At 36.4% G+C, this 18232-nt stretch overlaps 2 protein-coding genes across 6 annotated transcripts in view; one reads left to right on the plus strand and one right to left on the minus strand.

Annotated features, from left to right (window-relative positions):
• The window catches only part of LOC144206019 (uncharacterized), a 41515-nt gene extending 26589 nt beyond the window's left edge, over positions 1-14926 (plus strand). For 2 of the 3 annotated variants that reach the window (XM_077730687.1, XM_077730688.1), the window contains 4 exons: positions 7640-7771; positions 13852-14037; positions 14099-14243; positions 14826-14926. In XM_077730687.1, the coding sequence (XP_077586813.1) occupies positions 7640-7771; positions 13852-14003 (284 nt within the window). In that variant the 3' untranslated portion in view covers positions 14004-14037; positions 14099-14243; positions 14826-14926. Of the gene's footprint in view, positions 1-7639; positions 7772-9643; positions 9734-9855; positions 9950-10493; positions 10849-13851; positions 14038-14098; positions 14244-14825 lie in introns of all 3 variants that reach the window. The other variant, XM_077730689.1, reaches the window with a different exon arrangement.
• col12a1a (collagen, type XII, alpha 1a) overlaps positions 13805-18232 on the minus strand; it is a 52149-nt gene continuing 47721 nt past the window's right edge. For all 3 annotated transcript variants that reach the window (XM_077730686.1, XM_077730685.1, XM_077730684.1), the window contains 2 exons: positions 18003-18173; positions 13805-14549 (listed from right to left, as the gene is read on the minus strand). In XM_077730686.1, coding sequence (XP_077586812.1) covers positions 14410-14549; positions 18003-18173 — 311 coding nt within the window. In that variant the 3' untranslated portion in view covers positions 13805-14409. The remainder of the gene's footprint in view (positions 14550-18002; positions 18174-18232) is intronic.

Consider the following 18232-nt stretch of genomic DNA (forward strand, 5'->3'; position numbering starts at 1 on the left):
TCTTTCCTGGAATGTTGTCTTACCTAATTCTCTTTATTTTCCCCAAAGTTGTTTGCCAAATAATCACTTAATAATTTTTTGATACTTTGTTCCACTATTTGCCAAGCGTCATGTTTCCCATCTCTCCTCCAATTCGAAGGACTTTTCATTTGACAGTTTTTACGGGGAAATACACATTTTACTGTTCTTGGCTTGCAACTTTAACCCTTTAAATCACAATATTTTCTGTCCATTCATCCATTTTCTTGCATTTACCTGGACACCAGTCCTAAATTCTCCTTCCCAAGCCACTTCATCTCTTGGAAATCTCTTCTTGGAGGATTATAAAGCATTCCCAGATCAGCTGGGACACATGGTCACCCCTCCATGCCCAGAACACTTCAATAGGATGCATCTCAATCATATGCCCGAGCCACCTCATCTGGTGAAAACCTCTGGGATTGAACCTGGATATGTCTTCTTCCCAGTGGGACATTCCCAGAACATATCAACGGGACGCATTGTCATCATATGCCCGAGCCGCCTCATCTGGTGGAAGTCTTGAACCTGGAACCCCTTTTTCACCGTTTAACCCTTTTCCAAAAGCCGATAGACATTAATTTGACACTTTTTTGCATGGAAAAAATCACCAAAAATTGTAATTGTCAGCTATATTAACAATATAGTCATTTTCATCAACATTTTATCAAGAATAATCCCTAAACTAATTCAAAATCAAATTTTTCCGCAGACCCCAAACCACTTCCAGTTCACAGAATATCAAAATAAAATGTTTTAATTAACAGATTTCAATATCTAATATTCACATTGACCTTACGCCACCAAAAGTTAAAGCCCATAAAACCAAACAGATTCGGCTTCACATATTACAGCACCAAATCATAATCATAATTTTTATTTTCCTCATAATATTACAATTACACTCTGGTAATATTACAATGTATAACCTAATTTTACTCATCTAATGACTATAATCTCGTAATACTACAATTTTTCTCCAAAAATATTTCCATGTACCATTTCTTTCCTGACATTTAATTTCCCACACCACGCTGTAAAAAATGTATCTCACAACCGTTTAAAAAATATTTACCTATGACTAAATTCCCAAAGGCGCTTTTTTCTCAACTGGATCTACGATATCTACCGGGATTAGGGGGCGGAGTTAATTACGTGCCAGGAATATTAAACTTGATAGTTTGAAACCGCAAGATTACGTATTTTTTTTGTCTTTTTGGCTATTTTGGCTCGCTGTCCAAGTGCGAAAGCAGCAAACGAAATAATGTGGCGTTCAAGGAGCGGATAAATAAACGGACAGAATTCCAAAGAAAGCTGTTTGAAGCCGGGAAGGTCAAAGTCGGGGAAACTGCAGCTCCACTAAATTCACCCTCTTGCTGTGATTGGATAGGAAGATATTTTTGCAATAATAATCAGCGGTTACAATTTTTCCCCATTTTTTTTCTTTTTAAAGCGTTTTATCGGTGTCGAAAAAAATGATTGACAGAAAAAGTAACAAACGAGAGGCCCCCAAAGAACATTTAACACCTTAAACCGCAAAGTTACCGTTATGATTTCTCCAAATGTTTTTTTTTTGCGCGTTTAAATGATGTAACAAAAATAACAATGTGTATAGCCCAAGGAAGTACTAAATATAAATTAAACAAATGGAAAATGTAAGGTTTATAGAAGAGTAAATCTTCACTGATGTATCCTGTTTGCGATGAAAAAAATATCTGTAGGGTAACTGGTGTCAAAGTAGCGGCTCGAGGGCTAACTCCGGACCCCCATATGACTTTGAGCGGCCCAACAAAGTAAATCATGAGTCTACTTAATGTCATGCTAAAATTATTATAGATATTTATATATATAGAGAGAATTTATTTGACCTTTTTTGAATTTAAAAATATTTTACATTAAAAAAACTATGTGGAAAAAGTATTTACTCGTATATAAGTCATATTTACAACTAAAAATCACGACTGGATCAAGGGTAGATGTTGGCTAAGTAATATTTACTATTTGTTGGTTATTTTCTGTTTTGCAGTGAGAAAACAACTATTACTGGATGAATTAATAACTTAATATATTGACACTAATATTGTGCTTTTTGTTCATACAGTATCTCAAAAATACTTCAACTTTTTTCAAGATTTTCCCTTCAAAGTAACATATTTGTACTGCCTATTAAAACCATAAATATGGACGTGAAAATTGTCAATTAGGGGGTGGTTTATATGCGAAAAATTGCAAAATTCAACGATTTTAAGGCAATTCAAGGGTGCGACTTATATACGAGAGATTTAATTTTTTGAACGATTTTAAGGCAATTTTAAGGGTGCGACTTATATGCGAGTAAATACACTAAGTACATTTAAAATAGAGTATTTTGGCTATTAAGAGGCCCAAAAAAGAGCATTTGTATACATTTTAATGCCAATAAATAATCCATAGACTATTAAAAAATCTGTCAAATCATCCGCCGATTAATTTTGGCATCCCTTAAGAAAACCGTAACAACAAAACTAACAATAAACAAGCATATAGATCACAACAATGGAATTTCAATCATGTATCAACCCTCAAAAAATCCATATAAATGCAGATGTTAACATTTACAGCCGTTTTCCCCAAACCACATCACCAGTATAAAGTCCAAGTTCTCAACCGTTTGTCATTATTCACTCAAATAGTAGCATAAATCTAATCCAAATTATAATTTATTTGCACAGGCGGAGCCAACATTGAACATTTGATTAACCCCAAAAGATTGGAAATATGGTGCCTTGTTTTTTTTTGAGTGACAGCTCATTTGCGCATCAGCGAATTGTTGATTTTCGTTGTCTAAACATGCGTTTTTTGGGGGAAATACGGATTTTTTTTCTGGTGGAAGGATGTTTGTGGCAAGAGAAGTATTGGAGGGGCCCCCCGATATTTTAGGACAATCTAGGTGGTCCGTTTTCCACTGCGTAATCGCAATGATGTCATCGCGGGAAACCAACAAAACCACTTGGATTTGGTAAACTCTACTAATGAGAAGAAAATTTTTGGGAGGAAAAAGGGAAGTCATGCATGGACTTCATAGTAAAATTAAATCATATTTAATTTGGATTTTAGGGTTTTAAAAAATATTTTGGGATACAAAAATTTTTTTAGTTTTTTTTTTGTATTTGTATAAAAAAATTTATCTATTTTTTTTTTAATAATTTGGTTTTTATTTGTTTAAAATGTGTATATGCAGTATTCCCTCGATTAACTTGACTTTACTGATTTCAAATTCCTTTTTTTACTGCTATTAATTATTTTCATTAAAAAAATATTTATTGTAGGGTTGACCCTACTTTGTAATTTTTCAATAGTTGCGGCCATGTTTGTTCTACCTTAATTTAATTTAAATGTTATTTCTTAAAATCCTAACCTAAATTTAAAATAAAAAACAAGTATTTTTTGTCATTTCAACACATTTATACTAAAATAAGTACCTAAAATTATTCTATTAACATAGTTACGCTGTTGCTAATCAATTACGACTAAAGTAGTGCTAAAGTTAGCATCAGCGCTAAATTTAATTGCAAAGCAAAGCTATTATTGCTGCATTTGGGATTCAGCTTTTATATTTTAGCTTACAGGTTATTTTAGAATGTTATGTACCCATCCATAAAGCCACATTTGGCTCGTGAGCCATAGATTCCCAAGCGATGCCTCAGTCTGATGATTTTTGATGATCTGGGAAAAGCATCAACGATAGGAACGACATGAGGGAAATAAAATGTTCCACGTGGAATTTTGCCTCCCACGCAAAAGAAGCCCCGACCGACATGGCTTGTTATGTTGAAAGGTTCGACTCCCTCCCTCCCTCCCTCGTCGTAGTCTGAGAGAAGAATTAGTCAGCCCGTTTTTAAGACGTGGTGTAACTCATCCGTTGTGTCTGAACGTGAGTGTATAGACAGTCTTATCATTTTTTGGGTAGCACTTCATTATTATTACGTTATTCGGAAAATTGGAGTCACTGAATATGTTGGTGTGTTTCAGTGAACATGTTTTATAGTGTAGAATTCGAGCCTTGGAAATGACTAAGACAGGATGAAGTCATGTATATATTTTTTAGTATTATTGGTCTGTTATAATCATGATTTGTGATAAAATTTTAATGAAAATTACAGCCATATAGACATTAATAATTTTTAAACACTTTTTCTTAATAATGAACAATTATTTCATTAAAAAAAATCTAATATTTCCATTTCCCAGTTATATTTTATTCCCAAAAAAATCTGTAATAAAACTAAATAAATAAAACACTTTTTTTTTTTAAATTGGAGTAATGTTTATACCAAAAAACATACTTTAACATGACAAAATATTCCATTAAATTAAACAACTAATTCATTAGCAATTCATTTTTACCCTCGACACAGTGTCCTAGTGGATTGTATATCTGCCCCGCAGTTCTGAGAGCAAGGGTTCAATACCTGACGTCTTCCGATCTTCTGGGGAGTTTTTGTGGGTTTTCTTTGGGTGTTCCGGGTTCCCCACACCCAAAACAGTCATGTTTCAACATACTAAATTAGGTAAGAACCATTGTGCTTTGTGATTGGCTGACCACCAAATCAGGGAGTACCCTTCCCACCACCCTTATATTGTCTTGGATAGGCTCCAGCACCCCCCTGCTGCCCTTTGTGGGGGTTTTTAAACAATGTTACCAGGTTGTAGCACGCTTCCAATGAGTCATACCTTTAAAAATGAATGAATTGTAAGTTTTTTTCTGTCCTTTCAAGGACATTCCCAGACATTTGAGAGGAGGTCCGGTGGGGGGTTCAAAGTTTTCAATGATGACATTCTCTGTCAGGGGCCCTGGGAGGAAACTTGAGTGGGTTTTCTTCAACTTGACCGCTTAGGAAGGAGTGACTCAGCGCATTGTGGAACCCTAGTAAGCGTTTTTCCTCCTGGGGGAGGAAATTGCTGACTGTTCAAGTAAGCCCACACACCGCATCAGTCCAGAAAATATTTTCTTCTTGGAAGTCCATGCCAATTGCGCTCCAATTCATTAGATTAGATGAGATAACTTTATTTGATTATTATACGATTGGGGATAATTCCTTCACAATAATGTTATACTTTTGTCAATTGTAGGAGTTTTCTAAAATGCGATTCACCATACAATTAATATCTAAGCTTTTCAACAGTAATTCGATATTAAATAGTTCTTAGATATTTAACAGTACTTGGATATTAAACATTACTTGGATATTAAACACTACTTAGATATTAAACACTACTTAGATATTAAACACTACTTGTGTATTAAACACTACTTAGATATTAAACACTACTTAGATATTAAACACTACTTAGATAGTAAACAGTACTTAGATAGTAAATAGTACTTAGATAGTAAACACTACTTGGATAGTAAACACTACTTGGATATTGAACACTACTTAGATATTAAACACTACTTAGATATTAAACACTACTTAGATATTAAACACTACTTAGATAGTAAACAGTACTTAGATATTAAACACTACTTAGATAGTAAACAGTACTTAGATATTAAACACTACTTAGATATTAAACAGTACTTAGATATTAATTCAAATTTAAATAAGTAGTACAACCTTTTTTAATCATGATTAATCATGCAGTGTCCATTGAGAATATAAAATTATTTACTTTTAAATGCAAAAATTATTATATATTACAATATCCTTTTACCTCTGAGTTTTTAAATGAACTTACGGGTGTCAAAGCAATGGCTCCAGGTCCAGATTTGGCCCCTTCCATCACTTTGTGCGGCCCGCCAAAGCAAAAGAGTCAATTTTGTTGTTTCTCTTTCCTTAAAATTTATCCTAAAATTAAATAACCTTTTTTTTATTCAATGTAAATACAACATGACTTTCCCCCAAAAAAACTAAACCAAAAAAAGTCTCATATTTGACTTTGCTATAAGTCTTCTGCTCAAAGACAAAAGGATGATGTCATCATATTCCATGGCCTGCCCATAATGTTCACCCACTGTTTCATGTTTATGTGGGCGTCGCCCCATCAAGCCTAACAAACAAAGCATCTGAGACCACCCTCATCTCACAATAAATACGCCGTACCAGATGACGCCCTAAAAAGGTCAAACATTCTGCTAACTCTGCGCCGTTTGCGGCCTGAGTCGCTCGGGCAAACATTCGTTGGCTCCCCACAGCTGCCTTCTTCCTGGGATATTTCCCATTTAAAGGGGCAGCGTCACCAAAAAGCCACCTTAAAAAAATCTCAATGTAGGCGGAGCCAAATTACGGCTCACTACTCAGTTTTTATTGGCTCTTAGCAAACTCTGGTTTCCTCCCACATTCCCAAAAACATGCTAGGCTAATAGGATGCTAAATTGTCCTTAAGAACGAGTGATTGGTTGTTAGATTGTTTTGAGCTCTGTGATTGGCTGGGCAGGGTTAGGGGTGGGGCCTGTAGTTGGCTGGGATTGGCTCCGGCACCCTCTGTGAGTCTTGTGAGGACAATTATTGAATGAAAGTTGGTATTGAGTGTCATTGCCATCGTCAATAGTAGCTAATGCTAATAATATTTAAAAAAATATACATTTTTAAAAATATTTTTTTACCTAATTTTGATTAATTTAACAAAAAAATCTTGAATCTTATAATTTTTATTCCAAAAGCGACCGTTAGAAAAGAAAAATTTGGACATCCCTCATTTTAAAGACATCCTATTAAACACGTAAACATTAAAATGGGGTCAAAGGTCAAATAGGGCGGGGCCTAAACTTGTCAACTCCCAAAAAACACGAAAAAATTCCATATTTTCATTGCCTGTCTTTTTCTATATTAACTGCAAATGTATCGTTAGCAGCTAAATTGCTCACTGATATCATTTTTTGATGAATTTTCCAATGTTTTTGTCTCATCTGGATTAGCATAACATACACCTGTGCTATTTATGAAGCATTATAAGTCATGTCAAGAGTTCAAAAGCACTATTTTTATTATACGCGTATACATTGTATGCATCGAGCAGTTGCAAAAGATGGAATTTTAATATTTTTCCAAAAATACAGCCAGCTCTTAAGTTACTTCACATTTTTTGGTGTCTGCAGTACTTTGAAAAAACAGTAAAATACAAAGAAACAGGTGTACTATTTTTATAGATTGTTAAATTATTCCAGGAACAGTTTCAATTGACACACTCCCTTTCTATAATTGAAAACAGGTTTTTGTCTTTTATTTTCATTTTTTTCCTAATTCAGTTTGAAGGAACACTATGTATTTGTGTACTTTGTTCCTGGTAAATTTGAGTGACTATTTATTATTTCAAAAATATTTTTTTTTGTTAAATAATCCTGATAATAATTGGTGCATTCCAAAGTAGGATTTTTGGATTATTCTGCATACTTTTATCTTCTTTCTAAACATCGTCTGGTACGCACACGTTTAAATGTTTACATATTTTAATTGATTCCATGTATGATTGGATTTGACTTGCCAAACGGATTCTTGCAAAATTTTTCAAAGAAATGTAGGACCATTACCGTATTTTCACGACTATAAGGCGCACTTAAAAGTCTAGGTCACCCGGAATGGGTCACCAGCCAATCACAGGGCACGAGAAGAAACTAATCCATTTTTTTTTTAACTAGGTCTACAATGTCTTCTGTGTCTGTGCTTGCTACTCCAACCAACGAAATTCCATACTTTTTGGGACATGGGAGCAAACCAAAGTACCCAGAGAAAACCCACTCCATCCCAGAAGAACCTGCAAACTCCACACAGTGAGTACCCACTTGTGTTATCGAACCCTTGCCCCAAAACTGTGAGCTCATTGTGACAACCACTACTCCACTATGCCAAATTTTTACGATTTTGATAGATTTTGTTCGTCTTTATTTTCCATTTTTTGACTCTGATCACCGTTAACGATTGTCATATGGTCAAAAAAAGCCTTACTATACTATGTCGTTTTTAGGGAAAAAATGCTTTACTATACTATGTCGTTTTTTAAGAAGAAAAAAACGCCTTACTATACTATGTCATTTTTTAAGAAACAAAAGCCTTGCTATACTATGTCGTTTTTTTAGGGAAAAAAATCCTTACTATACTATGTCGTTTTTTCAAGAAAAAAAGCCTTACTATACTATGTCGTTTTTTCAAGAAAAAAAGCCTTACTATACTATGTCGTTTTTTTAGGGAAAAAAAGCCTTACTATTCTATGTCGTTTTTTTAGGGAAAAAAACTTTACTATACTATGGCGTTTTTTAAGAAACAAAAAGCCTTACTATACTGTCGTTTTTTTTTAGGGAAAAAAACTTTACTATACTATGTCGTTTTTTTAAGAAACAAAAAGCCTTACTATACTATGTCGTTTTTTTTAAGGAAAAAAAACTACTATACTATGTCGTTTTTTTTTTTTAAGAAAAAAAGCCTTACTATACTATGTCGTTTTTTTAGGGAAAAAAAAGCTTTTCTATACTATGTCGTTTTTTAAGAAACAAAAAGCCTTACTATACTATGTCGTTTTTTTAGGGAAAAAAAGCCTTTCTATACTATGTCGTTTTTTTGTTAAAGAAAAAACAGTCCATCTTTAACCATTTATTTATGTTTTTTAACCCAAAGATGCTCTTACTCAGGCCCACACGGAACAGGAAAAACGTTATGCTATAGAAACGGCCCTTTTGATTGCGTATAATTTGTCGGAATTATTGAGCAAAGCCAATGAAAGCCAGTCAAGCGTCTGTCCACGCTACCACTGCGTCCCTCCCGGAAGCCACCACGGCCATACGTTCCGGGGCTTGATTGCTTTTACTCGGTGGAAATTGAGAGGTGAAGCGGCAAGCCATGACAGACAGGAATAGAAATCAATGGAGGAAATGTAATTGTTGCCACGTGTTGCTGTGTTTCATAGTAAAGGCTCTCCAGATGTGTTCCAGGGCCAAAAACGTGTCGTTCTCCAGCGTAATTATTGTCAGCAATGGCGTGTCGCTCTCTCATTTCCAATTTGTCAGTCTGTCGTCGCCACTGTAGTGACAGTTTCCTTTGTTGATATCAGATGACGGAACTAGGCAGTGTTTTTCTTGACTTTTCTCTTAGTACTGCTAGTGTTTTGACCTATTTTGTCTCTTTCTGATGGGGTTTTTAGGGCGAAAAAAGTCTTACTATACTATGTCGTTTTTTTTTAAGCAAAGAAAGTCTTACTATACTATGTCGTTTTTTTAAGTAAAGAAAGTCTTACTATACTATGTCGTTTTTTTAAGTAAAGAAAAGTGTTACTATACTATGTCGTTTTTTAAAAGTAAAGAAAGTCTTACTATACTATGTCGTTTTTTAAGGTAAAAAAGTTTAATGATACTATGTCAATTTTTAGTTAAAAACAATAAATACTACTGCAAAAAAAGGGAAAAAGCCTTACTATAATATTATGTCGGTTTTTTTAAGTAAAAAAAAGGTAACTATACTATGTCGTTTTTTCAAGAAAAAAAGCCTTACTATACTATGTCGTTTTTTAGTGAAAAACAATAAATACTACTGCAAGCTACTAGGTGCCTGTGGTTCAGTGAGTAAGTCATTGGTCTCTCAACTCTTTGGACCCAGGTTCAATTCCTGCTTTGCTCTAATTTGTAAACTCACCTAACTTTTCCCACTTGAAGGTACCATAAAGTACTAAGTATGATCTGGGAGTGAAAAGAGACAAAACAACAAATACTACTGCCTAATCTGAGAGTGTGGTGGCCTAGTGGGTAAGTCATCAGTTAACAAATCTTTGGTCTTGGGTTCAAATCCAACTGCATGCAAAGATTTTTCCCAATACTATTCAAAATGCAAGAGATAAAACTACAAGTACTACTATCTTTCTTCACAGGTTGGTGGCCCAGTGGATAAGTCATCTGTCTCCCACCTTTATGGTCCTGGGTTCAAATCCAAGTGCAAGCAAATATTTTCTCGATTTTATTCAGGTAAGTGAATGAGGTAAAAGTACAAGTACTACTGTCTACTTCCACAGGGTGGTGGCCCAATGGTTAAGTCATCAGTCTGCCACCTATGAGGTCCTGGGTTCAAATCCCAGTGCAGGCAAAGATTTTCCCAATATTATTCTGTTAAAAGAATAAGTAAAAATGCCTAAGTATATAAGTGTTCAGTGGTGGATGAAGCATTTTGAGTAAAAAATGACTAAGTGTTTCACCCCATTTCCTAGGATAAACCGTTTCAACACCCATGTATAAGTGGGGCACGAGTTGGTGTTGTGGGTTGCACACTCGCCTTTGCACCGAGAGAACGTGAGTTCGCTTCCCGGTGTCGGCGGTTCACTGACCAAGCAAGCGGTCGAGGGTCGGCCGAAGGCCGACCCGAGAACGCCTTTCGCACAGACAGGTCCTTCAAGTGTCTTCCGAACTGCCGAAGGCAGTTCGGAATATAACCTTTTGCTGAAAAGTATGACTAAGTGTTTAATATAAATTAAAAAGTTTTTCCTTTTTTTTTTCTTCTCATTCCATTTTCCAGACTACTTGGTCCGGTGATCAGCCAAAGGTCGACTGCGGGAATCGAACCCAGGTCTCCCAGATGGGAGTCCAGTGTTCTAACCTCTGTGCCACCAAGTGGTTTACACTTTTCTTTGTAATCATTTCAGTGTCATGACAAGAAATCCACAGAAACAACTAAGTGAAAAAGTGTCACAACCGGGATTCGAACCAAGGTCTCCCACACGGGAGTCCAGTGATCTAACCTCTGCGCCACCAAGTGGTTTACACTTTCCATTGTCATCATTTCAGTATCTTGACTACAAGTCCACAGAAACAACTAAGTGAAAAAGTGTCCGAACCGGGATTCGAACCCAGGTCTCCCCGACAAGAGACAGGTGAGTTAACCACTAGGCTACAAATTGGCTACACTTTCTGTTGTCATCATTTGAACATCTTGACTACAAGTACATAGAACCAATAAGGGAAAATGTTTCCCAACCGGGATTCGAACCCAGGCCACCCAGACGAAAGACAGGTGAGTTAACCTCTATGCCAAGCAGCCTCTTAAGAAAACAACATAGTATAGTAAGGCATTTTTTCTTGAAAAAACGACATAGTATAGTAAGGCTTTTTTTATTGAAAAAACGACATTGTATAGTAAGTCTTTATTCCCTAAAAAACGACATAGTATAGTAAGGCTTTTTTATTGAAAAAACGACATTGTATAGTAAGGCTTTTTTTCTTGAAAAAACGACATAGTATAGTAAGGCTTTTTTTCTTAAAAAACGACATAGTATAGTAAGGCTTTTTTTATTGAAAAAACGACATAGTATAGTAAGGCTTTTTTTATTGAAAAAACGACATAGTATAGTAAGGCTTTTTTACTTGAAAAAAACGACATAGTATAGTAAGGCTTTTTTTCTTGAAAAAACGACATAGTATAGTAAGGCTTTTTTTCTTGAAAAAACGACATAGTATAGTAAGGCTTTTTTTCTTGAAAAAACGACATAGTATAGTAAGTCTTTTTTTCTTGAAAAAACGACATAGTATAGTAAGGCTTTTTTTCTTGAAAAAACGACATAGTATAGTAAGGCTTTTTTTCTTGAAAAAACGACATAGTATAGTAAGTCTTTTTTCCCTAAAAAAACGACATAGTATAGTAAGGCTTTTTTATTGAAAAAACGACATAGTATAGTAAGGCTTTTTTACTTGAAAAAAACAACATAGTATAGTAAGGCTTTTTTATTGAAAAAACGACATAGTATAGTAAGGCTTTTTTACTTGAAAAAAACGACATAGTATAGTAAGGCTTTTTTTCTTGAAAAAACGACATAGTATAGTAAGGCTTTTTTTCTTGAAAAAACGACATAGTATAGTAAGGCTTTTTTTCTCAAAAAAACGACATAGTATAGTAAGGCTTTTTTTCTTGAAAAAACGACATAGTATAGTAAGGCTTTTTTTCTTGAAAAAACGACATAGTATAGTAAGGCTTTTTTTCTTGAAAAAAACGACATAGTATAGTAAGGCTTTTTTTCTTGAAAAAACGACATAGTATAGTAAGTCTTTTTTTCTTGAAAAAACGACATAGTATAGTAAGGCTTTTTTTCTTGAAAAAACGACATAGTATAGTAAGGCTTTTTTTCTTGAAAAAACGACATAGTATAGTAAGGCTTTTTTTCTTGAAAAAACGACATAGTATAGTAAGTCTTTTTTCCCTAAAAAAAAAGACATAGTATAGTAAGGCTTTTTTATTGAAAAAACGACATAGTATAGTAAGGCTTTTTTACTTGAAAAAAACAACATAGTATAGTAAGGCTTTTTTATTGAAAAAACGACATAGTATAGTAAGGCTTTTTTTCTTGAAAAAACGACATAGTATAGTAAGGCTTTTTTTCTTGAAAAAACGACATAGTATAGTAAGTCTTTTTTTCTTGAAAAAACGACATAGTATAGTAAGGCTTTTTTATTGAAAAAACGACATAGTATAGTAAGGCTTTTTTTCTTGAAAAAACGACATAGTATAGTAAGGCTTTTTTTCTTGAAAAAACGACATAGTATAGTAAGGCTTTTTTTCTTGAAAAAACGACATAGTATAGTAAGGCTTTTTTTCTTGAAAAAACGACATAGTATAGTAAGGCTTTTTTTATTGAAAAAACGACATAGTATAGTAAGGCTTTTTTTCTTGAAAAAACGACAGTATAGTAAGGCTTTTTTTCTTGAAAAAACGACATAGTATAGTAAGGCTTTTTTTCGTGAAAAAACGACATACTATAGTAAGGCTTTTTTCGTGAAAAAACGACATACTATAGTAAGGCTTTTTTCCTCGAAAAAACGACATAGTATAGTAAGGCTTTTTTTCTTGAAAAAACGACATAGTATAGTAAGGCTTTTTTTCCTGAAAAAACGACATCGTATAGTAAGGCTTTTTTTCTTGAAAAAACGACATAGTATAGTAAGGCTTTGTTTCTTAAAAAACGACATAGTATAGTAAGGCTTTTTTTTATTGAAAAAACGACATAGTATAGTAAGGCTTTTTTTATTGAAAAAAATGACATAGTATAGTAAGGCTTTTTTACTTGAAAAAAACAACATAGTATAGTAAGGCTTTTTTTCTTGAAAAAACGACATAGTATAGTAAGGCTTTTTTCTTGAAAAAACGACATAGTATAGTAAGGCTTTTTTTTCTTGAAAAAACGACATAGTATAGTAAGGCTTTTTTTCTTAAAAAACGACATAGTATAGTCAGGCTTTTTTTCTTGAAAAAACGTCATAGTATAGTAAGGCTTTTTTTCTTGAAAAAACGACATAGTATAGTAAGGCTTTTTTACCTGAAAAAAAACGACATAGTATAGTAAGGCTTTTTTTCTTGAAAAAACGACATACTATAGTAAGGCTTTTTTTCTTCAAAAAACGACATACTATAGTAAGGCTTTTTTTCTTGAAAAAACGACATAGTATAGTAAGGCTTTTTGTTTCTTAAAAAACGACATAGTATAGTAAGTCTTTTTTCCCTAAAAAAACGACATAGTCTAGTAAGGCTTTTTTCCTTTAAAAAAAACGACATAGTATAGTAAGGCTTTTTGTGTCTTAAAAAACGACATAGTATAGTAAGTCATTTTTCCCTAAAAAACGACATAGTATAATAAGTCTTTTTTCCCTAAAAAAAACGACATAGTATAGTAAGGCTTTTTGTTTCTTAAAAAACGACATAGTATATGTAGTAAGTCTTTTTCCCTTAAAAAGACGACATAGTATAGTAAGGCTTTTTTCTTAAAAAAAACGACTAAAAGGCTTAAATGGGAAGAATATGAACTCCCCATTTAATGCCAAGAAAGACACTTGAAACCAAAGTAACATTTTCAGTAGTTTTATTGAAAAATGCCTCTTCTGTTTTTCAGAAATAAATAAGAAAATAAGGCTGTGGGGAATTCACAAGATATTTGCAGTTCAAAACATGAGAAGAGCAATTGTTGTTCCCGTTTTTGCTTCCCAATCCGACGAACTGCATCGCTCCAACACCAATATATTCCGACGTACAAATTCTCCGTAAATTATACAACGCCAACATGCAAATGACACATCTGGTAAGAAAAACAAAAACTTGATCACGTTACAAGTCTGACTGTTATTTGTTTTTTTTTATAGGCCATAGACGACAACATGATGTAAAACATAGCTGGAGGCCAATCAAATGAAAGAACAGTTTGACATGAGACGAAAAGAACAGCTGGTGATTGGACTCTGCCTTTTTTCACGGGATTGGCGGCCGCAAATGGACAACGACCACCAGGTATTGCTCATTCTCACATCATCGACAACAATATATGTTCCATTTAACTATGGGTATCAAACCCACGTACGTATGTTTTTTTTCCGAAATAAAGCAAATGATCGTCACATAAATGATAAAGTTATGTAAATACGATACTCTTAAAAATTCCTGTGTGGCTAGCTAGCTAGGACGCTAGCGTCTCCGTATCGCCTCTTGATAGCGATCGTTTTCCTCGCCGGTTTGGCGTCGATTGTTCATTCTCAATTGCGCCAGCGGGATCTTCGGGTATAGACGCTACTTCGGCTTCAGCTCGGTAGTTGTTGGCTAAAGAAAATATGTGGCCAAATCAAACAATTTGATAGGATATTGCACTATTTTGGCTTTCTTAATAGTTTTGCTTTAACACAAAAAGAAGAACATCAAAATGATAGTACGACAATAAGGTAAAAAATATTACAAGAAGTGAGAAAAACGTAAGGGTAAAGTTGTATTTTTGGCGGAAAAACTGTACTTTTATAGGAATTGAGTTGGAAATAGTGGGTCAAAATGTGATTTAACGCAGTTTAAATGTTGTCAATCTTTGCTATAAATTCATTTCAGGTCAAGATTGGACCCATTTGGACGTTTGGCCGTCCGGACGTTTGGCCGCCCCGGACGTTTGGCCGCCCCGGACGTTTGGCCGCCCCGGACGTTTGGCCGCCACGGACGTTTGGCCGCCACGGACGTTTGGCCGCCACGGACGTTTGGCCGCCACGGACGTTTGGCCGCCACGGACGTTTGGCCGCCACGGACGTTTGGCCGCCACGGACGTTTGGCCGCCCCGGACGTTTGGTCGCCCGGACGTTTGGTCGCCCGGACGTTTGGTCGCCCAGACGTTTGGTCGCCCAGACGTTTGGTCGCCCAGACGTTTGGTCGCCCAGACGTTTGGTCCCCCGGACGTTTGGTCGCCCAGACATTCGGGCGACCAAACGTCCGGAGACCAAATTTTGCTAAATTTCGTCGAATTGACCTTAAATTTTTACGTGTTTAGAAATGTTTCAAGTTTTTGTGAGTAACGTTTTGCATTTCTATCTTTTCAGGTTAAGAAATGCCGTTCAAAATGGAAATGGATCCCGAGGTCTACGCAGAAAAGCTTCACGAACTTGCTCCACTGTCTCAAAAAGGTAAGCCTACGAAATGGAGTCAAACATTTTAGAACAAACACCCTGTAATGTTCACTAAACAAACAGGTCTAAGTTTGGTTTAGGTAAAATTACTCCAAATATCAGATTCCAACTCAAATCCTGTACAATTCCTACTTTTAACCACTTAACTCTACAACTTCACCTCACGTTCTTGCACACGATAAAGCTTAAAAACCCGAAGCGACATTGAGCACCAATTTGTCCGACATACACACAAAAAAAAATCAAAAAAAGATAATGGTTAAAAGTACACGTGGAACATGCTTTTCAGTCTAGTCACTATGTAAACAGAGGTTATTGCCGGTGTAAGTAAGTAAGTAAGTAAAAGTTAGCGGTGGGGTTATAAAAGGCACAAGCTTGAAGTGTCCGGGATCAAAAAGTCATTTATACAGAGCATTACATTAGTTGTATTTACACTCTCACCTCTACCGACCGGTAGGTACAGTTACAAAATCTTCTTTGTTAGTAGTTTTGTTGGGTTGAGTTGGGTTTGGTTTTTGGTACATGCTCCTTTTTCCTGGGGTAGGAACAGAGTACTTTTTTGTGTTCCCAGCGCTTTTTTGTGGTTCAAGATGCAAACAGGCCAGCAGGTTGCCATCATGGTAGCTTTAGAGCTGTGAGATGATGTTAGTGGCAGTCCACTTCCATTCTGGTTTTGGGGCTTTTTTTGGGGGGGGGGTTGTATTAATGTTCATTAGTCATGTCCATGGTGCTTTATCCTTTTTTTGTTTGTTTTTATTTCCCTGTAACAAATGGGCAAACATCTCAGAAAGGCAACTTGAAATGTTAAAGCTGTTTAGAAGATTCAGTTTGTTATGCCCAACCTGCAAATATTAAGATGGTGTTAGTTGTCTGCGTAACAAAGTTATTTAACGTGTTGCAACGATACCATAGCATTTTATAATTGGAAAAATGTATGTGCTAATGTGATGCTAACTGCTAATTTTACAAAAAGTGAACTTGTAACATGTGGTGTATGTTTTTACAATGTTTCACCAAACGTCCGGGCGACCAAACGTCAGCGCGACCAAACGTCCGGGCGGCCAAACGTCCGGGCGGCCAAACGTCCGGGCGGCCAAACGTCCGGGCGGCCAAACGTCCGGGCGGCCAAACGTCCGGGCGGCCAAACGTCCGGGCGGCCAAACGTCCGGGCGGCCAAACGTCCGGGCGGCCAAACGTCCGGGCGACCAAACGTCCGGGCGGCCAAACGTCCGGGCGGCCAAACGTCCGGGCGGCCAAACGTCCGGGCGGCCAAACGTCCGGGGCGGCCAAACGTCCGGGCGACCAAACGTCCGGGCGACCAAACGTCCGGGCGACCAAACGTCCGGGCGACCAAACGTCCGGGCGACCAAACGTCCGGGCGGCCAAACGTCCGGGCGGCCAAACGTCCGGGCGGCCAAACGTCCGGGCGGCCAAACGTCCGGGCGGCCAAACGTCCGGGCGGCCAAACGTCCGGGCGGCCAAACGTCCGGGCGGCCAAACGTCCGGGCGACCAAACGTCCGGGGGGCCAAACGTCAGGGCGGCCAACTAGTAAGATGTCATGTTTGATGTTAAAAAAAATGTTAAAAATTTCAATTTGGAGAAGACTGACATTGTTTTATAGCGGGATGACGCTAAGTGTCAATGCTAATACTGTACAATGTTTACTGTGTTTTCTTATATTAAATGCTTAAGGTGGACAAATAAACAATTAACTTTATAAGAAACTTTATAGCGGGATGATGCTAAGTGTCAATGCTAATACTGTACAATGTTTACTATGTGTTTTCTTATATTAAATGCTTAAGGTGGCCAAATAAACAATTAACTTTATAAGAAACAGGCGTCTTGTGTACAATAATAATCGACTTGACATTAGCATGGTGTCATTTGGTATCAATGCAACACTAGTTATTAATATTTCGTCGCATACACTGCTAGCTAGAGTGATTAACATGCATGTTTTCAATAGAACATGAAACAAAATGCAGGTGGTGCAAAGTGGAGCGTCCCAACTGACCAATCGCTAAAGAGTTTTCAAATCCGGGCCTGCGTCCGATTAAGCTTTGGATTTACAGTCGAGTCGATTGAAGGATTTCAAGTTGCCAATCACAAAAAGTACAGTCAAGTTAGTTTCCATGTGGGGAAGTCTATGTTATTCTACCTCGTTCCAAAATCAGTGAATGGCCCCATTGTTCCTAGAAGAGTGGAAACTTCTGACGTGGTTTAACCTTCAACTTTTATGTTGAAGTTTAAAGAACGGCATCGAGGATAGGCTAAAGAAAAACTATTGATAACCATAGTTAAAGTTATTACACTTAACTTGGTGGTCCAATATTTTTTTTACCAACCCAACAAGGCTATTGGATCTAGAATTTGTTAGCTAGCATCTTTAAATGGATCTATAGCTCAATTAGGGCAGTTTTACGGTCTTAAAAAAGAATGTAATACAGTTTTATCGCAGTTTTGGTTTAGCAAATGGTCAGTTTTTCACGTTATTTGCTTTTGCACTAGCTCACAACATGCATGTTTTCAAATGTTATCGTAGCCAGCGTCATTAGTGTGTTCTAAGTCACGTGATAGCATGCGAAAATGTAGCATAATCTAGTTTACCTGGATATCCTTGTCCGTTGTAAGGGATGCCGACACACTGAGAAGAATCGCAGTATCCTTGGGGTCCCGATGGTCCCCTTACCCCGGGATTACCATTCCGTCCTGGAGGCCCACGAGGCCCGGTAGAACCAGTTGGACCCGTGGGTCCAGTTCTAGACTCTCCTTGTGGTCCTGGAAAAAAAAATAGTGGGAATTTTAAAGAGCCAGCTCGTAAATATCGAGTGGAAACG

The sequence above is a fragment of the Stigmatopora nigra genome, chromosome 13, assembly GCF_051989575.1.
Source record: "Stigmatopora nigra isolate UIUO_SnigA chromosome 13, RoL_Snig_1.1, whole genome shotgun sequence".
Taxonomy (NCBI): domain Eukaryota; kingdom Metazoa; phylum Chordata; class Actinopteri; order Syngnathiformes; family Syngnathidae; genus Stigmatopora; species Stigmatopora nigra.